Source organism: Colletes latitarsis, chromosome 2, assembly GCF_051014445.1.
Source record: "Colletes latitarsis isolate SP2378_abdomen chromosome 2, iyColLati1, whole genome shotgun sequence".
NCBI classification, from domain to species: domain Eukaryota; kingdom Metazoa; phylum Arthropoda; class Insecta; order Hymenoptera; family Colletidae; genus Colletes; species Colletes latitarsis.
The window spans coordinates 6,576,295-6,601,520 of record NC_135135.1 but is presented as its reverse complement, the minus strand read 5'-3'; the positions used below and the strand labels follow the sequence as shown (position 1 = coordinate 6,601,520).

At 34.6% G+C, this 25,226-nt stretch overlaps 1 protein-coding gene across 1 annotated transcript; it reads right to left on the bottom strand.

The window, feature by feature from the left end:
* Window positions 1–3,776: 3,776 nt before the first annotated feature.
* On the bottom strand, window positions 3,777–21,745 carry LOC143349574 (proclotting enzyme). Its single transcript, XM_076780922.1, has 10 exons — window positions 21,262–21,745; window positions 18,812–18,856; window positions 16,609–16,860; window positions 12,332–12,417; window positions 12,166–12,251; window positions 10,957–10,968; window positions 8,434–8,571; window positions 8,225–8,361; window positions 7,990–8,147; window positions 3,777–3,935 (listed from the first exon to the last, which is right to left on the bottom strand). Exons 1-10 carry the CDS (start codon window positions 21,743–21,745, stop codon window positions 3,777–3,779), a joined length of 1,557 nt encoding a protein of 518 aa, XP_076637037.1.
* Between the last annotated feature and the right edge of the window lie 3,481 nt (window positions 21,746–25,226).

Here is a 25,226-nt window from a genome sequence, read left to right as displayed (position 1 = left end):
TTCAAAGAATTCTATGTGTTCTCATCATTTTTACCCTTCTTTTCCTATCGAAATCATTCCCTTACTTATAAGTCACTCCGAATCTTTTAAAATTTTCTAAGTTCCCCGGAAAGATTTCAAATTTCCCGCCGCCAGGAATTTTTGCGAATTCCTGGAAATGACGTTATTACGTAATATTACGTAATATTACGTAACATTACATAATTTTTGTCGAAAAATTCCGACCGGAGAAATTTTAAGGAACTATTACGTAATATTACGTAATATTACATAATGTTACGTAATATTACGTAATTTTTGCCGAAAAATTCCGGCCGCGAAAAATTCAGGCCGAAATTTTAGCCACTGCCTGAAACTTCTTGGAAATTTCAGGGATTCCGAGAAATTTCAGGGACGTCGGTAAGTTTCAGGGATCCGAGAATTTTCAGGAATTCTTAGAAATGACGTTATTTCCAGGAATTCGCAGAAATTCCTGGCGGCGGGAAATTTGGAGTGGGAAAGAGGGGTAAGAAATGATGAGAATACATAGAATTCTTTGAAATTATATCATTTATTGCCATAGATTTACATTATACAACACTTTAATACATATAAACATATTATATTATATTACATCGTGTCACAATTTGTCAGCAACGGTCAGCAACGGTCAGCAACGGTCAGCAGTGGTCAGCGATGGTCAGCGATGGTCAGCTGACGTCGGGAGATGTTGGCAGAGGCCAGCAGAGGGTGGCAGTAGCCAGTAGTAATCGTTGTACGTTGCCAGAAATATAAACGATGGTCAGCAGTGGTCAGCAGCGGTTAGCAGAGGCCAGCTTAGGCCAGGGGACGCTGGCAGAGGTTAACAGAGGAAGGCAGGAGTCGTAGTAATCGTTGTACGTTGCCAGAAATATAAGCGGTGGTCAGCAGACGCCAACAGAGGCAAGCAGACATCAGCAGGGGCAAGCAGTAGCAAGTAATTATCGTTATACGTTGTCAGAAGTATCAGGAGTGGTCAGCAGCGGTCAGCAGAGGCCAGCGGAGGTCTGTCGGAAAATTCAAAAGTACATGTAGTCGTATCTTATACTTTTTCCCTTATACTTCAAGTAAAAAGGAGTATAACTGGGTAAAACAGTTTTATGTCGTTACCTGCTAACTCAAGTTACTGTTCTAAAATTAAATGCTATGTTTGTACCTGAAAAAATATTCCGGTATATCCTTTTAAAATTTATAATCCGACCCATACTTTGTATTAAAATGGCATATAGTATTTACTTTGCTTATGTGCGCCTATATAGGTCAGAAAGTAAAAATGCCAGGGCAGTCGAGATTCGAAATCGTGTGCCGTTGACGTGAGGTCGGATTTCAGTTGTTTAAGAGCGAGAAGGCAAAGGTGAGCCTTCTTCTCTCGACTCCCACGAGACGGTCTGAAAGTACTTCGAGCAGCTTCGGAAAATCGAAAAAGAGGGCATGTGTCAGTTTGCCTTTGTCGACTCTCCGAAACTCTACGAGCTCACGTACGCGTGATCTGGCATAGCGTGAGAAAGTAGAATGAGGTGGCTCCGTCTAGCATCTCTGTAGTGAAAGTTCATTGCCTTCGTGGCGTCAACAGTGAAAAGTAAACAAATGCTTCTAATCCTGATACATATCTCTGAAACTGACCACGCGATCTCACTTGAAACAAAAATCGTTATATCTCCGGAACTAATTAGGCTATCGACTTGAAAAAGTTTTATTTTAAAGGGCACTTCATTCACTATTCGATTAATATAACTATTGTTATAATTTATGCTGCCTTCTATATTTATTTTGATATTTACTTTGACGCTATATACCTAAAGAAGTTTCAACAATTCCTTTTGATTATACGACTGGTGGGCAATAAAACTGAATTATAAATTGTTTATATGATTGAAAATGAATTTAAATTTGTACACAGGATGTTTGCATAATTATTAGCTAGCAATAGTTTCCCGATAATAACTATTCGATGAAAATTAAAAAATTTCGACGTAGTTTATAAACTTTCTGTTTGAAGTTGAAGTACTAAGTATGCACATTTAGAGTAAAAGTATTGAATATTTTTGTACAGTTTTTTAAAATGCATGCTTTAAGAAAAATTGTGCAACATAAAAGTGAAAGATATCTTACGAATAAACTTTAAAGCACAATTTTCTGTAGATACAATGCAAAAAGTAGAAGTATGTTGTCTCTTAAAAAAGAAATAGAAAGACTGGTCATTTGACCGGTTATGGTAGGAATCGGTATACATGAAGTGTGGATAGGTTTAGTGTTAACTGACTCTTATAGTAAATTATTATACTACGGTTATTGCATTTTAAAAAAATAGGTTATTGATTATTCTTAGTAATTTACGATACTAATCGACTATTGCAATTATATTCGCAACGTATATCGTTTTCGCGCTTGTTTGCAATGTGCCTGCATAGAAACAATGTAGTAGATCTATTCATTAACCGCTAGACATAGTAGCCATTGTGGCAATATACAGATTACATCTTCAATTTTATCGAATCGTTCAGCTTTGCTATTCTTTTCTTCATATTGTCTTCTATACTGATGCAACATCCTGTACACGAATACTTTTCGATCGATCTGATTGCAAACAAGTCAAAGTGTCTTACCAGTGGATGCAAAACAAAATTAACAGTAAGTTGCTTACAATTGTTGTTAAATTGTAAATATATTATTTCGTCTGATATTACGTACATACAACGAGAGTCAATAATTAACAATTTACTCTTATCAGCAAATAATGCTACATTTAATTGATAATAATAGTTTTAGTATTCCGTTGCAAATTATGAAAGCAAAGTGCAGATTTTTAATAACCTTGTATATGTGTATACTTACTTTCGTCTTTTGAGTTAGATAACTCATTTTGAATCAGTTAACCTGCTCTCTATACGACGTAGAAACCATTCTTCAGCGGGTTACTGAAACCTGCTTTGGTTAATCAGGTTACGATTAGGGTTGCAGTGGTTAGAACCTCTAGTTCAATGGCCTAGTTACCCCCCAAGAACAAAAAGATACAACAACGTACCCATAAGAAAAGTGACAAAATACCATACGTATTTTTTAAGTAAGAAAATTAACTACAATTTCTACAAACGTTTATCTCTATTGTCGCTTCTAACGAAAACAAGTAAAACTTTTTCCCCCATTGTAGTACTGCTCTAGCCCCAAAGAAAAAAATATTAATTCTTTGGCTTTCGAAATGTTGAATTCATGATTGTTAAATTGTTTAGAAATCATTGATCAGTCGTGGAATAGAAATCGAACATTTATTAAGCGCGAATATAAACAAATATCACACGCACTTAATTTACACAATATTCACGTCGAAACAGTCCTTGCCGGTTAATCGACAACCGAGGCAACGAAGATGTTTATTATAGCGTCGCATGGAACTCCGATTGGTCGATAAATGCAGCTTCACCTAGACGGAATGGTGCGTACAACGCGTCGTCTCGTCGCGTTACAAACATTATATATTAAGATCGACACGTGACGCCGATAGTTTCGACGAAGAAAAAGTCTCTTGCCAAAATTCGAAACCATTTCCGCAGACGTCGCGTTCCTACGATATTTACATCCTTCGAACGATAGGATGGCCAAGTCTTTTGTTATTCACTGGCCAGAGCACTTTCATCCGATCCATCTCAACGGCCACTCGCGAACACGAAGATCCATATCCGGTACCGTGTCGCAAACTTTGTTTCATGCAAAGCTTCCTAGCGTACAGAAAACAGTCTACGTTCCCTGAATCCATTCCGCTACGAGTTGATGACGTACGTTATCCAATCAACAGTCTTCGCCACGCGATGATAAATCCCTGGTTGACCTGGTTGAGCGCAGGAATATCCTGCTGACACGATACCGATCAGGTACCATCGTCCTGTTTTCTCCAACATCAGTGGTCCGCCGCTGTCACCCTGCAGAAACCACGAAAGAAGTATTTGAAGGTGTATTCTACTATAGCTGGTCAAAAAAATCGGTTTTCTAATTCCACTTTTTTATAACTTGGAGTTTGAAATACAGTTGCGGATAAAATTAAGTGGACAGGTAGGGAAAATAGGTGCGAACTAAATTTAATTAAAGTACGATAACTATTATGCATTTACGTTTTATACATTATATACCTTTATTAATATTATTAATATATTTTTATTATTTTTCTTTATTATAATTAATATTTACATTTGTGTTGAAATAAAGTATACTTAACGAAAACATTGATTAATTGTCGAGGGATAGAAATAAATGGACACTTGTTCAAGATGTTATTACAACGCGAAAAATGTAAACAAGCGCAAAGTATCTTTTTCACTCTCACGCAGTAGCCTCAAACGAACTATTTGGTTGATGTAAACTTTACATAAAACAGATTGTTTGTAAGGAAACAGCAGAATGACAGTAAGAAAAGAATTTTCAAATGAAATTCGTAATTTGATTATAGCGAACTGTCGAAATAAATTAAGTTACTGTATATGTAGTAGCACAAAAATACAGTTTTTCTAAAAGTGTGGTCGACAAAGTTTATACAAAATATTTTATAAAGGTTTAACTCCTTGACGTACGATTTAATTACGAGTAATTTTTCAAATACATACTATTTAATTTTGTTTAAATTTGTTCAAAGATGGAAAAAACATGTTCATGAAAAAAACAAGATTTGTTTTACGAATACCTTGAGAATATGAAATATGAAATTGATTTTAATATTTCAGACTTCGTGACAAGTGTAGTCTTATTATTGTAAAACTTAGTATAAAGAACTTGAAACGAGTTGGACGCGTTATTGTAATTTAGTAATTTGTAATTAAGAAACTTTAAATGCGTTTTTCTCTAAATAACATTTTTCAAAGTGAGCAATAATTTGAAATGAATTGTCTTCGAGATTTGCATTTACATTAATTACTTTTCAGCTTATCGTGTGGATCTCCAACTGTATAATATTTTAAAACTTACTATTTTTTTCGAGCCACGAGAAATGAAAGTTCAGAAGAAAAAATCAGAGTATTTTCTTTGTGCGTAAAATTGTGACTCTAATTTGACGTTTTTTGCTATTAACTTTAATCGTAACTAATAATTCCAAATAGGTAACCAAATCCTTACCAAATTTGAGATACAATCTCTCCCTACTATGTGACCCACCCTGTATAAGAAAAACATACATATGTATAGATATACAGGGTGTTCGGCCACTCCTGGGAAAAATTTTAATGGGAGATTCTGGAGGCCAAAATAAGACGAAAATCAAGAATATCAATTTCTTGACTGAGGCTACGTTAAAAAGTTATTAAAAAATTAAATTAAAAAATTTCAAATCATTCTAAAAAAATTATTTTTGGTTGCAAGGGTCAATTATAATTATTTTTGGTGAATACACATATCCTCGAAATCTTACTCACTTTCGAGAAAAAAATTCTAGTATATGCTGAAATTTTTCGGCGAAAAAAAGATTTCTCAAATCGTTCTAAAAAAATTATTTTCGATTGCAATCATTTTTGGTCATTACACATACCCCCGATATCCTACGCATTTTCGAGAAAAAAATTACTTATCGAAAATCTAATGTAAGGCCAGAAATGCTTCCCTGAAATTTAATGCGTATCTTTAAAATGGCATAACTTCTGAACGGATTGGAGGATTGTAATGTTTCAAAATGCAAACGACGCATATTTTAATGTAGAATATGTAGAAATTCTAAAAATATTCGAAAAGTTGTTCCTTGTCCCCGCAAAATGAAAAAAACCCCCCAAAAATGGTCCAATTTTCAAACAGCCATAACTCCTATAATAGTGAATATATTTCAATTAAACTTTTTTCTGAAGTAGAGCTCATGGATACCTATAGAAAAGTATTAGACAACTTTTCTATAGGGGGTCAAACAAAATTATTAAAAATCAAAAACGAATTTTTAAGAAAAATCGACAGGGGGTAGGTGGCTTTTTTCAACGAAAACAAAATTCTTCAAATCGTTCTGAAAAAATTATTTTCGGTTGCGGGGGCCAATTACAATCATTTTTGGTCAATAGACATACCCCCGAAATCCTGCGCATTTTCAAGAAAAAAATACAGTACGGGCGGATCTTTAAACGTTAATAACTTTTTTACGAAGCCTCCATCAACAAATTGGTATTATTGATTTTCGTCCTATTTTGGCCTCTAGAATCTCTCATTACAATTTTTCCCAGGGTTGGCCGACCACCCTGTATATGACTTCGTACTTAAAGAGTAGAAACCCTTTAATTAGACTTTAGTTAGAATTTAATTAAGCATGGTTTTGTAGAATGCGACTAGATGCAGCTGCAAACTTTATAATTTCAGGAATTACGTACTTCCCTGGCATATGTGGGTATATAATTTAACTTGCTTCATAACAAAAACTTTTTGGTAATTAAAAATCTTTATGTACACTCATAATTTTATGACACAAGAAGTATATAGACAAGTTTAGACTTCACATTTTATGTTACAAAAGTTTCAAGCAAACATATTTTCTAATAGCAGTAAGTGTGAAGAAGAAAATCATATGCGTACATATTCGTAGGAAATTAAAAAATTTCAAATCATTCTGGAAAAATTATTTTTTGTTACAAGGGTCAATTACAATCATTTTTGGAGAATAGACATACCCACGAAATCCTATGAACTTTAGAGAAAAAAATTCCTTACCGAAAATATAATTTCTGGCCAGAAACGCTTCCTCGAAATTTCATGCAAATTTTAAAATATCATAACTCCTGAACAGATTGGAGGATTTTGACGTTTCAAAATGCAAACAACGCGTATTTTGATGATGAATATTTAGAAATTCTAACAGTGTTCAAAAAGTTATTTCTTGACCCCGTAAAGTGAGAAAACCCCTATAAAAGTGGGCCAATTTTCAAACGTCCATAACTCCTACAATAGTGAATGTATCTCATTGAAATTTAGTATGAAAGTAGAGATCATAGATACCTACAAAAAAGTATTAAACAACATTTCCGTACAGGGTCAAGCAAATTTATTAACAATCAAAAACGAATTTTTAAGAAAAATCGACAAGGGGGTAGGTGCTTAAATTCGGCGAAAATGAAAAGTTTCAAATCATTTTGGAAAAATTAGTTTTGATTGCGGGGATCAATTACAATCATTTTTGGTGAATACACATAACCACGAAATCCTACTCACTGTCGAGAAAAAATTCTTTTCTGAGATCTGTGATTATGTTCCTTATTTTTATCACTTCATATGTAGATATAATCCACTTACCCGGCATATAAAATTGTAATGGAAGATTTTAGAGGCCAAAATACGACGAAAATCAAGAACAATTTGTTGATTGAGGCTTCGTTTAAAAGTTATTAATGTTTAAAGTTCTGCCTGTAGTAAAGGTTCTCACTCAGCATGAGAAACTCTACTTACTGACGTATCGATAACCTTACAGTTTTGTGAATGAGAACCACTAGCAGCTGTTCGCAGATTGCCGTTCTACATGCGGAACTTTAAACCTTAATAACTTTTTAACGAAACCTCAATCAACAAATTGGTATTCTTCACTTTCTTCTCAATTTGGCCTCTAGAATCTCCCATTAAAATGATTCTCTGTATAGTAATAATAGAAGATATTTATTAAAAGATAGACATTGAAATTTCCAACATCTTCCAATTATTTTTATTAGAGATTTATTTATCAGTAATGACAGAATAAACAAGAACCTGTAAATTCAAGCTGAAATTAATATTGTTAAATAGAAGAAATTTAAAAGTGCTCCACGATCAGCCATTGAAACGATAGGGTTGATATTTTTAGACATAATATGTGCAAGTAAAATAAATACATAAAATTTTTGTGTGCAAGTTCGCGAAACTTCAGATATTTATCTACGATTCCCTTGGGGTCCGCGAACCACAGGTTGAACCATTAGATAAACAACCCATCAGCGTGTTCCTGAGTCAGACTCTGTAATTAGAATTTTTAAAATTTTACTAAATACTTACTTGACAGGAATCTTTACCGCCACTGCGATATCCGGCGCACATCATCTCGTCATAAATTACGACGTTAATGCCATTGGACCGATGCCACCTTTCGCAGACCCGATTGTCTATCACGGGTACGTCCACTGCTTGAAGCGTCTTCGGGCGCAGCCTCGAACCTGTCCATTCGAAAAGGTTTAATGCACGATTACCCACCGAACGATTAGCCTTACAAACGAATCGACTTCGTATTTACCAGCCTGCAGCGCGCCCCATCCTGCAGCCCAACCGTATTGACCCAGGAAGTCATCGTTCTTCTCAGGCAGGCAAATCGGCGCTATGTGAGGCATATAATGAACCGGTCGATCCAGTCGAAGAACAGCCACGTCGAACCTGAACAATATCAAATATACGTTCGACAAGTCGTTTCGAATGTCGAGTCTAACCGTCGATGATCGATGATACCTGTCAGCCTGAGGAGTGAACTTGAAGTAAGGATGGACACGGATCTCCCTGACACCGAAAGTGTAAGCTGGCAAGGATTCGCTGGCTGAATTCACCACGTAATCACCGAGGGTCACCTGGACTTGACGAGCCGATGCTCTGGGTATACAAATTGAACAAATTTTTAATCGATTCGATCGTAAAAACGCGATAAAATTAAGGGGGCAGTCTCAGGTGTACGTTGCAAAATTTAACCATCTTTATTAATTTTTTTTAACTAAATGTAACATCTAACGCTATAATTTATCGTCGCAATTTACTTAACTATCCTTTGGGAATACAAAGTAAATTTTTCAATAATTTTTATTGACTTTTCATGTCTTTATTACGCCTACAGTAAACATGTGTTTAAACACTGTAGGTGATTGCAGTTCTCAAGGTTGACTAAATCAAAAAAATCAAAAACATTTATCTCTCAAAATTTAACAGTACATTCTTAAATATAATATATAAACTTTCAAAAAATGAAATAAAAAAAAAATTCATTTGTTTTTGAGGTCTCACATGAGACTGCCACCTTAAATAATAAATTACCGCTACTACAGGACAACACAATGGAAGGCTTGATAATTTTAAATCTTTCCAATAAAATGAATATACATTGTACATTTTACACGCCCTACGTATTGAATATGCCCTCTGAAACGAGCATATTAAATTTCAAGTTTCTATTTTGCATATGAAAAGAGTTACAGAAAATAATGTAGAAATGTACTAATTTTAGTTGGAGAAAATGATAGGATATTACTAAGAAAATACAATTGTATGAACAAAAATATTTTATCTAATGCCATATTAATATTTAGTAAGATTGTCTTTTCGATCTACAACGTCTAACAAACGATTCGGAATTGATTTACGCAATTTTTTAATACGTTTCTGTGTTAAAAAACTTTAATTTTTAATAATGCTTTTCTTTAATTCAATATTTTCATAAACGATTTTTGACAGATTTACCTAAATGTTTGCAATAATATTAAGGTCGTGTAAACGTTTTTAGAATTAATATATGCTTTAACAGATTTTGCAGTGTGTATTGTAGCATTATCTTGCTGGAAAATATAATTATTGCCTACAATACGAGTCTTCTATTAATTTGATATATTTTTTACTGTTCACACATCTTGTTTATACATCTCCAACATTGTTCTTTTTTCGTTAGGTCGTGGAAGCACTAATTTCAGCCATACGGTTCATCTCAATAAAATATTTTCTCGTCATTAAATATCGCGATTCTTCATTTTTATCCATAAAACATGATCTCGAACAAACTTTAAATAGGTTTCCTGATGTTACTTAGTTGAAGAAAGTTTTTGTTTCAATGCTTTGCGTTTAATTTGTTTGCTCTGTGATAGAATGTGTCGTACAGTTCTTTCATTAGCTGTAATTTCCGTCCCTTGAATGATTTTTCTAGCAGTCCTTTATAATTTCAAGCATCGCGTAGTATAGTTCGTCCAATAACAATATGATTAAACTAATTTCATAGTTGTAAATTCGGAAATATAAATGTTATTTTTGTTCTTTTGGTGATTTGTTAGTAGTTGCATCATTACGCGAGTTACAGATAATATGGATGCCATTTTAAGAATTGGTAGGGATGACTCCGCGAACAATATCGAGGGAAACAGTAACGAACGTTAGAGAGGGACCACTCTATAATCATAGTTTCAAAAAACTAGGTAAAACAACCACAAAAACTTTTGAAATGTTGAAAAGTGCAACTATTTCTTGTATATTTTATATTTACTTAAAATGTTGTATGCTGATTTCTAATATTATTCTCTTCAGTTGTACGTACGGAATTTTCGATCGAATAATTAGTTTCGACGTGGTGTTAAAAGAAATATTAATTCTGTCACAGTTCTTTGAGATTTTTCCTTCAAAGTCCCACCATTTTATAATAAATAATTAGTTTTAAAAATCCGTGTATGCAATTGAAGCTACTGTCTTATAGTTTATGAAAATTGCATGATTTCTTGTTTCACAACTTGCAGTGAAAAATTACATGTTCGCCCGTTTCCAACACATTTTTGGAGGCCTCTCACGCTGGTTCCTATTATGGCTATAATAATTAATATTTTTATACGAAATTTTTACACGAAGTAGTTCAAGAAATGTACTTTCGAAATCATTAAACATTTATCAGAAAAAGTTTCATAGTTACGCCCAAAAAATTCTTGAAAATCGCGTTTCTTTTCAGCCGCCACAGTGGTTTCACCCCTTAAAGCAATATTTTAAACATATAATGGAATTTTATGAAACATATTAAATTTGTTTTCCTTCGACCACTCGTTCGACCACTGGTGTTCGACCACTCCTGGGAAAAATTTTAATGGGAGATTCTGGAGATCAAAATAAGACGAAAATCAAGAATGCCAATTTGTTGATTGAGACTTCGTTAAAAAGTTATTAACGTTTAAAGTTCCGCCTGTAGAACGGCAATCTGCGAACAGCTGCGTACGCGTGATAGTGGTTCTCATTCACAAAACTGTAAGACTGTTGATACGTCAGTAAGTAGTGTTTCTCGCGCTGAATGAGAACCACTATCGCATGCAGGCAGCTGTACGCAAATTGCCGTTCTACAGGCGGGACTTTAAACGTTAATAACTTTTTAACGAAACCTCAATCAACAAATTGGTATTTTTGATTTTCGTCTTATTTTGGCCCCTAGAATCTCCCATTAAAATTTTTCCCAGAGGTGGCCGAACACCCTGTATACATATACACTAATCACAATCAATTGATTAACAGTAACAACCAATAACTTCATTTATATTTAGTCGAAAAGCCGAAAATATATAAGAGTTACTTGAAATATTGAATATAATAGTGAATCGTCAAATATAAGTATAAATCTGAATCTGTCGTTTTCTTGGACGATTTAGTTAATTTATAATTTCATGTAGAGGTGTCACGATGAGAGTGAATCGTTCTGATTCGGTGGTTCTCCATCTGAATCTTGTGTAGGGGGTTTCTAAAAGCTGCCAACCTCCAAGGTAGTCACCTTCATATAACGCTAGTACGAAATTTGAGAATTTCCCTATACCTGGGTCTTAGCAGGTAATAACGTTACGAAGAGCTTTGATTCAGTTAAAACATGCTAGTAGTTAATCTGATGACAAAATGGCAGTTGACGTTGGAAAGTGAATTGGAAGGTGAAAAATATTTCAATGGCTTCATAAACTTACTCCTGGTAGAGATCTCTTAATCTTTTACATTTTTACGATTAACCTTTTCACTAGAACAATTTTATAGTACAGACCTCAGCGCAATGAATTTAATAGGAACGAAACATTTATAATTTTATTATTTTAGGTTTTCTAATTTTGACCATAATAAACTCTAATGTTTATTTCGTGCCGTAACAAACACCACGAATTTATGGGACGATCTGTGGCGTCGCCTCCCATACTCGCCACCAGAGGGATCGCGCTCTCACAAGCGCTCGACCGGCTCCTCAGTTGCTAATAGAATCTTCTACCCGCAGCAAAGTAGCGCCACAGATCTAATACAAATTAACTACCCACTTTGTTTACCAGACACAGGACCCTTTTCTCAAAACTTAGGAACCATCGTGAAAGGAAAATCTTTTCAAGACAAAAAGAATTTGAAAAAAGTTCTCAGACTTTGTATCAAAGATGTGCACTATGGGGGGATTATTTTAAAGAATAAAATATAATAATTAATACTCACTTGGCTACGCAGTGGCCAGCAGTGACGACGTGGAATCGATTGACAAGCGTGCCACCGCATCGACTAGACCCGATTCGTATGTACGCCTGAGAAAGCAGAACATTTTCTCTGTTTTAAAGGTGACACGCGAAAGGAACAGTTTTCGATTTGTTAATGCGAGCCTGACCTGCCACGGAAAACTGCCGAAACCCGCTTCATCGCCGCCGACGATTCTTCTTTGGGCGGTTTGCTTCGAGGCGGGAATACCGCAGCCTGCAATTACAAGGATGTAGACTCCCTGTTAAATCTTAGGACTCCATGCAGCATTCTCATTTGCGAGCACTTCTTGTAGAGTTAGTAACGGAAAGTAAAAATTGTCGACGATCGGAAACTGGTACACGTTGTTACGTTCAAAGGTATCTAATCGAGAATCGACCGATTGATCGTAAAGTTATCAATTTTTCAACGACTCTGTCCTACAAAACTAAGTATTACCGAATTAGACTTGGAGTAATTCAGTAAAGTGTTCGCGAAATTATAGAAAGAAAGAAAAAACTCGGACGCGGTAGAATTCGAAACGAGAGAAATGTTTTTTTGCCTCGTTAGATTAATTCTACAAGCTGATCGCGGTCAGGACGGTCCTGTTTCGATCTGCTTGCCCGCCAAACCGACGCTCGAAAATCTCAGGGATACGGAGGACTGTTTCCTCGCGAACAAGGGAAACCGGAAGTAGGTACGAAATCAAGGGAACTCGCGTGACAGGGGAACCGACGAAGACATGCAGAATCGTTGTTATCGCGATCGGCATGCAAGATCGTTTGACAAACAAGGGAAAAGAGTTCTCTTCGAGAAAACTAATTGGAAGGAATTGGGAAAGAGAGGAATAGGAACAATCGCTTCGCATGCAAGCTGGCTCGTGCGGGTAGGAAGACGAGGAAGGGGAACGTAAACGCCAAGAGCCGTTTGGTGTACGTACTTTCGTGCTTTGAAAGGTGCGAATAGAGAAAGTGACATTCGACAACATGCGGAAGAAAGTGTAAGTGAGAAGGAGACTAATTTTGAAAGTGAAGGACGTTGCGACATTCTGAGGAAAGTGCAAGTGTAGGATTTCAAGAAGAACGCTGGAGAAAAGGCACAGACACGGGTCGAAGATACGAAGAATATAACGGGGAAAGTAGAAAAGACAATGTCAAGGATTTAAGGGATGAAATATAAAGGTAAAATGATATAGATGAAATATGAAGACATGAAATATAAGTGTACGTAGAAAGAAGTCAAGGTGTAAAGATGTAAATGTATAATGTTAAAGTGTATACAAATGTTTTCATCGTTTTTGAAGACTTCTTTGTTAATGTGGCACGAACTCGTATTATACACGATACTTTTAATTGATCCTTAATATATTGACTGTCACGTCATCCACGTATGGGTGACGATTTTTCGCTAACAAGGGGAGGTCACAACCTGTCAACCTGGGATTTGAACCAAAGGTAGAGTTGTAGGGGCTGATGTCTAAATGTAATCTGTAATATACTAGATATTTATGGCTAGCTATTTTTGAAAAAAATGACTTTAAAGTTTAAAATTTCGAAGTTGTCGGATCGAATTCATTTTTTTTTTTAAAGTGTAGTTCTCAACGAGAGAAACACGAAAATCCAATACATTTTTACCGTACCATTAATAGTTTAGGTCTGGGTTAGAAGCTAAAAAAATTAATTCTCAAGATTATATATTAAAGAAAATGAATCTAAATAGGGCTCTTGAATTTGAATGGGGCTGTAAAAATAAGTTCTATAACAAATTCTTGGTATGCTAGTCTTCAATTGTCTAAAAACAAGGTTTCGTTTACGTGAAAAATTAGAGGGGGTTGAGGTAGCGACTACATTTATGATTTTACAATTGTGCTACATTATTTTGTGTAACCAATATGTTTTGGGGTGTTAAAATATTTTGGACTATTAAAAAGAACTTCGCTATAATTCTTTCAAATTTTAATATATATATATATATACGTATTATTGATATATGTACACTAACAAATAAGTAAAACTAAATTGAAAACTTTGAAATTACCAAAAATTTTCCAAATTACATTTCATCAAAATCTTCCGGCACTCCACGTGTTAATCGAAGTATTTTCCACTACTTTCTATCACTATTCTGGTAAAAGGCAGATATCCTGATGGAAAAAGTTATTATTTCTCGAGCATGAATTTTCAAACTCACTTGGCACTGCAAAATCGTATGCCAGAAAGTTTGTGTTGTTTAAAACGGAAGGAATAGAAGGAATTCAAAAGATTAAAACTTTTGCATACCCTTAATATAATTGAAGAATTGGAGATTTAAAGATTTGAAGATGTAAATGTCTGTGTCAAGATTGGCATTTTGAAAAATTGAAAATTTGATGATTTGGACATATGAAGATACAAAGTAGACCTGGGCGTTTTGAGGAATATTCAAAGTACATTGTTCTAAAATTAATTTTCAGAGTTATTTGGAAAATAATGTATTTTTGAAATAGCAATATTATTTCATGAAGTATTATTATATAGTTCACATAGGAAATCTATTAATGTATTGGCCTCTGAATGATCTATTTGGTACTTTAAATAATAGATTACTTATTATTTGATATCGTAGTTCGTTATTTCTTATTTGGTTTTAATGACATTTAGTAAATATGCTACGTTTATATGATATGTTTACATCATTACTACTGTTTAATAACATTATTGCACGCTTATATGAAGAATGTTACGACGCTTCTAGATATATTCCTTACTATACTTCTTAGAACCACTTTGCTGTTACAGCTTATGTTTATTGTCAAGCGTGAATTTGCTCATTCGCATTACTGGAAATACCTTTTGTATACGAAATTTGAAGTTTTAAAAAATAAGGAGTAAACGAAAATTACTTCCAGCTAGTGAATGTCAAGATAAATAACGAAAAATTATTTACATCTATAATTAATCATCAAGGTGACGAATATGATATTGAATCTAACGAGAAAAGATATCGATATATACCATATTCCTCATTCATGTATAGTAATAATAGAAGATATTTATTAAAAGATAGACATTGAAATTTCCAATGTCTTTCAATAATTTATATTACAGATTTATTAATCCGTAATGATCAAAATAAACCAGACTCTGTAATCTCAAGCTAAAATTGATATTGTAAAATGGAAGAAGTTTAAAAGTGCTGCACGATCTCCCATTAATAAATAAAATATTTATAAAACATAATACATAGATTGAAAGACTATTCATTTACTACTACAACTGATGTTCCTAAATTTCGTTCATTAACAAATGAAGTGTATGAGTTTTCTTACGATAATACTATTATGTAATTTGTAATTATAATAATGTAAAATGTCCCTATATATAGTTATTATGTTTTTACTTGTGTTTTTTTTTTATTGTAGGGCATAAATATATTAATGTAACAAATAGAAGCGATAACAAAACTGTTGCTAATATAGTTAATATTAATATTGTTAGTATTACTATTATTCAAAACTTATTCTGAATATGATTTGAACAATAAAATTTTCAAATACAAAGTAAACATTATTTTTCCAGTTACTTGCCTTATACCAAATATCATTAATTGACCAAATAAGACATCGATTGAAATACATTACTTATAAAACAGCAATTAGCGCTATTTTAAATAATTATATTTAAATTCTAATTTCAAATCAATTTTGCCCAAGTCTTATATAGGGTGGGTGGAAAATCGTACTACAGAAAATAAAGAAAGAATGTGGTATACAATTTTTACATTCGAGACCTCATTTTCGAGAAAATCGAATTTGTAGTTTGCTCAATTACTGTGTATTCTATTACCGCTTGTTTTTGTCCATGCTAGTATTTATAAACATTAATAACGATAGGATACTGCAGGAAATACCTAGATAGATCAATATCTGATAAAAGTCATAGTTTATCAGACTATATAACAGTCCATTTCGTTTCGTTTATTGCAAATTATCAAGTTATAGCAAGAATATGTACACATGTTACTCGCTTTGGGAGTATTGTAGAAGTAAAACCGTTCAATTATCCTTAATTCATCGTATACAATTATGTATGCAATAAAAAGGAGGACATTTCCAACTTGTGAACTAATAAAGTTTAAATTTGACGTTTTCGAAAACAAAGCTTCATACGAAAGAATCGAATACCAAAGTCCTTTTATTTACGTAGAACTACCTCCTGGCCGTACTACAATTTTCCACCCCGTATAAAGCTAAAAAGATAGAAAGGTATTGGAAAGGATACGAAGATGAGATAAGGAGAGATGAAAAGACGAAGAAGTGACAAGACGTACGCAGGACGTCAGCGGTCCAGCGAAAGAAAACAGAAATCTGGAACCACCCCCAAGTAGGCAGCGTGGAACGATCATGCTAGTGCAACAATCGGATGGCATGCTTCTGTAGGAAGGACTTACGATCATCATTGGCGGTCTCCGTGTAAGTATCCAACGGAAGCGGCTGAGACTGATCTCTAGGTGCCTCAATCAGGTTATAATCAGAGCTACCTTTCGGTTCTCTCCGCTGACAACAAGCGTACATAATACCGCCGCAACTGCCGTCCAATAGGCCAGCGGACATCCAGCACATTAGAAAAAATTCGCAGCTTCGTCCGTCAGCGCACAACGTATCGTCACCCTTCCACAGCGGTCTGTTTTGTTGACGCGACTCTGCACAAAACAGGGCAAACTGTTCTTCTTTTTTCTCTATCCTTCCTTCGTACGGACCGAAAGAAGCGGATACGGATGGGTCTAGTTTCGTTTCTAATCGTCTATGATCCCGATCATCGCTGCGTAAATAAACTTTAATCTCACCGACAAAAATAGCGGATAAACTTCCGAAAAAGACATCCGATTTTTTTTATACTTTGGATTCTTATGTATTTTGACGTGCTGATTACAAGTATGATAGTGAAAACATGAAAAAATTATAAAAAACGTAGTTCGTTTATTTACCTTCGTAAATAAAGGGAATTTTGAAAAATACTTCACATGAAAGTTATAACTCTCATCAAAATACACATTTTATCTCCTATTGATATTTGTCATAAATGTGGCGTGCATATAGCCACACGATGGCGCTTTACGCGAGAGTCTGGTCGACTGTAGGGGAACCCCCAAGAGAAGCTCGTCACCCGGTCACTGGAAATCTCGTGCGTGTATATTAATATCGAAACAGTTTTATTAATTTCGCTGTATGATTTATTGACTTGAATAAATTACATTCTATATTATTATTGGACCACAATAAAGACAATAGTTTTTGAGAAAAACGATATTAAGTGTTCAAAACTTCACTCATCCAACAGAAATCAAGTTTTATTGTTAATTTCAATAGTTAAGACTAGAAAGGGATACAGCAAGGCTCCTCCCTCGCCCACGTGTTGTCTGTATCATTAAATTTTTAACTTTCCACGCGTAGCAAGATCCACCCTCTCCGGGAAACTTCATCCTCAAAAGGAATAACCCATACCTCACATAAAGCTAAACCTAAACCTAAACTTAAACATTAAATTAAACGACTGTTCGTTATAGAAAAATCGTTCGTTCTAAAAAATAGTTTGTAATAAAAAAAAACACAATAAAGTGAAATTACTGCACGAAAACTAAAAAAAATCACTTGCACCCTTCCCTCCCCCCTCTCGTGTATATGTTCTATTCTACATGGATATTTTTCATACTTCTTTTGTTAATAACTCTTTAACGAACAATGACGGCTGATTACGTTACAAGGAAAAGTTACTCAAAGTCATGTCTCTAATAACATATCTAGGAGGGTGGCTCCGTATAAGTGAATAATTACCTATCATTTTTCTCAGAAAGTATTATCTATGACAAGAATCAATAGAACATAAGATGTGTATTTTTATGAGATCTGAACTTGACTTTTATCTGAAGCATTTTTCAAAATTCCGATTATTTACTTTCGTAAATAAAAAAACTGATTTTTTCATGGCTTCCGCTATGAAAATAAAATTTGCACCAATTTTTGCTATCATACTCGTAATCAGCACGTCAAAATAAGTAAAAATCCAGAGGATAAAAAAATCGGAGGTATATCCTTTTCGGAAGTACATATACCCAAAATGGCTCTCGAAGGTTACACGACGAGATACGTTTTCCATAAAACAGCGTCTCTGATTACTCCAAGCCTAAGCCTAGCTTCGGAATACTTAGCGAAAGGGGACAAGCGAACGGTTAGGCAATTCGCGGGAACGAAAGGAACACGGAGTTTTCAAGAAACACGGCGTCTACGGTCGCGATAAAGCCGAACGAAATCGTAAAAGCAACAGGAAAGAACGCTCGTGGACGTCTGTCGTAACGATATGGCCAGCGCGGATGACGGAAATCGTCGGCTCGACGGAAACGAGACCGCGTGCCGCAATCGTTGCGACACTTGACTAAGGATATTGCGCTTAGCGGCTGGCTATAATTTACGATTATCCGACAAGTATGAAATCCAAAGGCGCGATGTAACAGGCTATCGGTTTCACTCATTGGGTTCGAGAGAAAGACCGGAGTCACTCTGTGAAACGGACTTTCGACAGATTCAACTGGGCCACGAATCATCGGTAAGCCGTTTTCTGGGACGTCGATCAACGATTGCTTTCGGGGAACGTACCTGACTCTAACCTAGGATAATCGTCGAGCGTTTGCTTTCGATGATCTGAAACAGTAAATCATTTCTTAGTCATCCGAGGGACCGTTACCTTCGTTAGAAAAGCAAAAAATAAAGGGAAGTAGCATAGTTCTACTTCAAAAAGCCAGAATGTACAAATATAGATTTTGCATCCCCAATTTATCCTCTCGAAGATCATATTCACCTTTTCGCGAATCAAATTCATCTTGTGGGTGACTCAAAAGTGACGTAGAGTAAAAGTATGGTTCCCAATATGGCCACTGGTAATATCTTGCAAAATAAGTACTAAAATTTATCTTTCACTTTGATCGTACATCTATTCCTAATAATGAGTACATTGCAATGTGTTTCGTTTTTAATTGGGATGTGTGAAATTGTTAAAAAATAATACTTATGATTTCTATAAGTTTAGGTACGAAGTCTAAATCTAGTGGTAAACACGTGTAAGAAGATAATACTGTGATTGCAACATCAAGTGATCAACACTTAGTGAAATATTTTAACCCTTTATAATTCAGTGTTATTCAGGAGCCACATACCTATTATCTACATTTTTTTAAGTCTGATTTAATCTCACTATCAATATATATTAATTGTAGTTATAAAGTAATAATATAGTCTATAAACAATCAGTATACAACAACTACTTTACAGTATCTCACTAGACTACAGTTGAAACTTTGGGTATAATTGAAAATTTGTATTTATTAAAATATATTTTTCAATTTATATTTTCGTAAGAGTATTTATTTATGGTCATATTATATAATGCATTTCAAAAGCCAAACAAAAATTGGGTCAAAGAGGATTAATGAATCTAACTAATGTAAAAATTTATTGGGCCATGATAATTTTCCATCACATTCGGAGAAGACAAGTCTATAAATTCTACGAACTATGTTTGCTCAATATGAAAATCTGAACGTCTTAAAAAATAAACTATTTGAAAAATGTACTTATTTCTATACTTTTATAAGAAAAATATTTTTTAAACGTAATCCTAATATGTTATTCTGTAATAACTATAATATTGTAATCCTAATGTTATGTTATATAAAATATTTATTTCGAAATAATAACTTCACATCGAATTTTATCTTTATTACAATGGCTTATGGGAACAAATTTCTGCAAAAAACTGATTACAAACAACCGAATATGATCTTCAAAAGGGTTCATTAAACTTCATCTTTCTCCAACGTTTATAAAAAAATTTGTGATTTAGATAAAGCTGGACTTAAATTTACAGTCAATCATAAAGTTGTGTTCTCTTACGATACTTTCGAAATCTTCAAAGTTTTATATTTTTTGACGTAGATTCCGAATATTTAAAAGAATACCATGTTCCATTTAAAAAACTCGACTTCTGATTTGAAAAACCCATTTCCAGTTAATATCGGAAATTGAAATTAATACCAGTCGATAGAGTATATCCGAATTAATTATTAAAATTTGTTGGACTTCCCTTAAAAACCACTCCTTTTCATTTTAAAAAATGATCTGGAAAACTTTATACATACAGGGTGCCCCACGTAACAATCATCACGATTTTTCAAGCACTTTCAATGATCTAACAGAAAAATATACCAAACAAAAATTAATCAGTTTCTGGTTAACTACAAATTGGAATATAAAAACTGCCAAAAAAATTTTTTATTCCAAAAAAGGTCACTTTCATTTTTTTAAATGGTATTGTATATTTTTACTTCATACTATTATAGTTCGTATCAAGTCGAATTCAATGACCTTGTACATCATAACCTTCGAATGACTGAAGCAAAAAATGTGAAATAAGTAATGTTTGAAATTATTATGTCATAATAAATGTTTAAACTATAGTCCGTTTTATTGTATGCATAGCTCTGCTCCGTGTAAACGACTAGTGTTTAGTGCTTCTAAAATGCTCTCCTGACGAATTTCTCTGCATTTTACACGAATTCGCTGCTTCAGATGTTCCACATTTTTATCTTCAAAATCATTCGAAGGTCATGGTATACATGGTCGTTGAATTCGTCTCGACACGAGCTACGATAATATAAAGTGAAACCTATACAATGTCATTTAAAAAAATATTTTGGTAGTATTTATGTTGCAATTTGTAGCTAATCAGAAACTGATTAATTTTTATTTGGTATATTTTTCTATCAGACTGTTTAGCACAATTCATAGACACAGCCTTTTCATATGCAACAACCTAATACTTAAACAGCTGCATATATCTTGTCGAAACAAATAAGTTGTTCTCGACAAGCGAATCAAAAATTTACGCCCCTCAGAAAATACAATTCGATTTTATCGACGCGTTAAGGCTCGATAAGAGAAAATTTCTTCCAGCATTCTCCCGTTCTGTCATCAAAATCAGCCCAAAGAATGGCCCTACGGATCTTCCGGATCTCATTTACTCGAATTTCTGTAAACTTTGTTCGCGTTACCTCTGGCGTCGTCCTCGAAATCTGGTAAATGGTTGGTCTGTTGGAAGAAGGAGGGTGCACTGCCACCCACCGGGGGTGGGAAGTCGTTGTCGCGGAAGATTAGACGCGGTGTTCGATGGCCCATCACTGGCCTGTTGTATTCCGAGACAGGACTCCTCCACAGTGATTTGTGCTGTCGCCACGAAGGGAACCGCACGCCAGGGTGAACACCGATGTTTCTTCCTATTGGAGGACCGCCACCCTCGAAGAGGTAGCCAGCTGGACCGGTTGGGAACCGGACGTATCGTCGTCTGCGAGCAGAGTTCAGTGCCAGATCGGTCTGGTTCCCATCGTCTTTTTGAGTTTCGACGAAACCAGGACTGAAGATTGTTTCTGGCTCGCTGATGCTTCTTCCTGAGATCTCTGTCTGACTCGTGGCACGACATAGAGAGACGACGATGACTATTCCTATGAGCAACCATTGGCACCACCTAGCTGCACCCATCGTTTGGCTGCAACACCAAAGTATGCGTTATTCTCGTCATTGATTCAGTTACGATGATTTATTTTCTACCGTGACTACAAAATTCATTTAAAGACTTTTAAAATGTACATCATTATTTAATGCAATATAACCAAAGTTTAAGGTAATATTCCCGCTTTTCGAGACAATTTTTTGATTATATTCGGGAATTTTACTGAGAAGTATATTTCTCTTCTATCTGTTTACAGATTTTGCATTCTAAATTAACTTTTTCGCGGATAATTTTCAGATAAAATTATAAAGTTTCAATAACTAGACGCTCGAGCATGTTAACACATTACCGATGGGAAATGAAAATTCTCGTTTTATTGAAATATACCTCACCGACGAGAAACGAGTATTCTCGTTTTACAAAAAGGGAGTGTTTTTTTAGTAATTCTTCAGATAACGATATTATTTATGATAGTGGTGCATTTTTAGGCCCTAGAAGACTCTAGTTGCAGATATTACAAATTCCAAATGTCTTCTAATTTTTTAAACGTAAACACTTACACTTCCAACGTTACGTTTAGATATTTGACATTGTCATAGAATATACAGGGTGTTTGGCCACCCTTGGGAAAAATTTCAATGGCAGATTCTAGAGGCCAAAATAAGACGAAAATCAACAATATCAATTTCTTGACTGAGGTTTCGTTAAAAAGTTATACAAAATGAAACTAAAAAATATCAAATCGTTCTGGAAAAAATATAATTGGAGGGGTCAATTACAAGCATTTTTGGTCAGAAGATATACCCCCAAAATCCTACTCAGTTTCGAGAAAAAAATTCCTTATAGGAAAAATAATTTCTCGCCAGAAATGTCTGCCCGAATTTTTATGCGAATCTTTAAAACATCATAACTTTTGAACGGATTATAGGATTTTAATGTTTCAAACGGCAAATAACGCGTATTTTGATGAAGAATATATAGAAATTCTAAAAATATTCAAAAAGTAGTTCCTTGATCCCGTAAAATGAGAAAAACTTCATAAAAATGGTCCAATTTTCAAACAGCCATAACCTCTACAATAGTGAAGGGATCTCATTGAAATTTAGTCTGGAAGTAAAGCTCATGGATAGCTACAAAGAAGTATTAAACAACTTTCCTGCACAGCGTCAAACAAATTTATTAAAAATGAAAAACGCATTTTTAAGAAAAATCGACGAGGGGTAGGTGTCTAAATTTTTCGACGAAAAAAAAAAATTTCAAATCGTTCTGGAAAAATTATTTTAAGTTGCAGGGGTTTAATTACAAGCATTTTTGGTCAAAAGACATACCCCCGAAATCCTATGCAGTTTCGAGAAAAAAATTTGAGTAAATATCTAAATTCTTCGGAGAAAAAAAAAAATTTGAAATCATTCTGGAAAAATTACTTTCAGTTGCGAAGGTCAATTACAATCATTTTTGGTGAATAGACCTACCCCATAAATCGTGCACATTTTCGAGAAAAAAATTCAGTACGGGCGGAACTTTAAACGTTAATAACTTCTTAACGAAGCCTCCATAAACAAATTGGTATTCTTTTTTTCGTCTTATTTTCGCCTCTAGAATCTTCCATTAAATTAGTTCCCAGGGATTGTCGAACACCCTGTATATGGACAACTTATATTAGACTCGAGGACCAGGTGTAGCTCGTTTATTTAGGTCCAATATACAATTATTACAATTTCAATATTTATTTTACCTATTACTTTAATATTTATTATATATCTATTACCTAAATCCAACATTCTATTCATACCTGTCCAAAAGAATATATTTTTTCTAGTAATTTCTCCGATAACGATATTATTTATGACAGTGGTGCATTCTTACATTTATTCTACACATTGTAACATATATTTATTACTGTTTTTCTGACACTTGAATACATCATAGTAGTTAATTTAAAAGCTTCTATGTATATCATTAAAATCACCCGTCGTATAAGAAAGTTTTAATAAAAATACCTTTTACCTATTACCTAAATCCAACATTCTATTCATACCTGTCCAAAAGAATATATTTTTTCTAGTAATTTCTCCGATAACGATATTATTTATGACAGTGGTGCATTCTTACATTTATTCTACACATTGTAACATATATTTATTACTGTTTTTCTGACAGTTGAATACATCATAGTAGTTAATTTAAAAACTTCTATATCATTAAAATCACCCGTCGTATAGGAAAGTTTCAATAAAAATAGCCCGTCGTTAATGAGTTAAGTAAGACCAGTGTCTTTTTAAAAAAAGGCATACTGAAGATCGAAGAGAAGGGAAAGATATATTTGAAAAGAGAATAAAGGGAAAGTTATTTTCCTCTTTATACAGCTGTGATAGATGAGTGTGTTTCAACCATCATTTCACGCTATGTACCCAAAATTTGCGTTACTATGCGTTATATATTTTAATTATATTATCTTCTCTCGCGATACCGCAACGTGTGCGTATTATTTACGCGACAAAGATTGCCTCCCTTTCAAATTTTCCTTCTGTTTTGCAGTTTAAATCACGTTTATCTCTCCTAATTTCGCCGATACGGTTTTTCCAATTAGCCCGAGCAAATTGTTAAACACCGGATTGCCTGATAAGGCATACCTCCGACCAGAACGAACAGGACAAACACGAAGCCCAGATTCACCGGATGTAACGGGCAGAGGCGAATAGGTGAACGATCACGATCCTTCGGATGGCTGAGGGGGGGAGGGAAAACGGGACGACGAGTGCTAGAAAATCGATCGGATTGCACGAGAAACTCCCCTAACCGCGATAGCCGCAATTGTATCGCGTCACGCGAGATAATTAAATTCTCTTTCCTCTCCTTTAACGACCATCCGCCGATTTCTAGACGAACTTCGCGATACATCGCTTTTCACCGCGATTCGAGTTTCACGTGCCGCGAACTGACCGCTCTTCGATCCTGCATCGGCCATTAGAATCAATTTTCTGAGAAGAACGGGAGGAAACGTCGCGTGAGCGAGGTTAACGAGCCACGGAGCACGCAGACAGCCGAACCTGAGTCCACGCGAATCCCTTTTTGCGAAACTGTCGAACAGTTTTATCTTTAACCGCACCTGATAACGGAACATGCGACGATTCATGGCTGGATCGCACGCTCTTCCAACGGTCGACCGTTTCTGAATGCAGCCGTAATCTATTAGGGGTATGCAAAAGTTTCCATCATTTGAACACAGCTGATTCTGTATTCAGGGTAGTCGGCCACCCCTGGGAAAAATTTTAATGGGAAATTTTAGAGGCCAAAATAAGACGAAAATCAAGAATAGCAATTTGTTGATTGAGGCTTTTTTAAGAAGTTATTAACGTTTAAAGTTCCAACGTAAAAATAGTTCATTTGAAACTTGACAAGTTGTTTGAGGTAAAAGTAAATCGTATTTTTAAATAGGAAAATTATTAAATTTGAGTAAAAGTACAGTAATATTTAACCATTTTGGAGGAAAATTTATTAAAATATGCA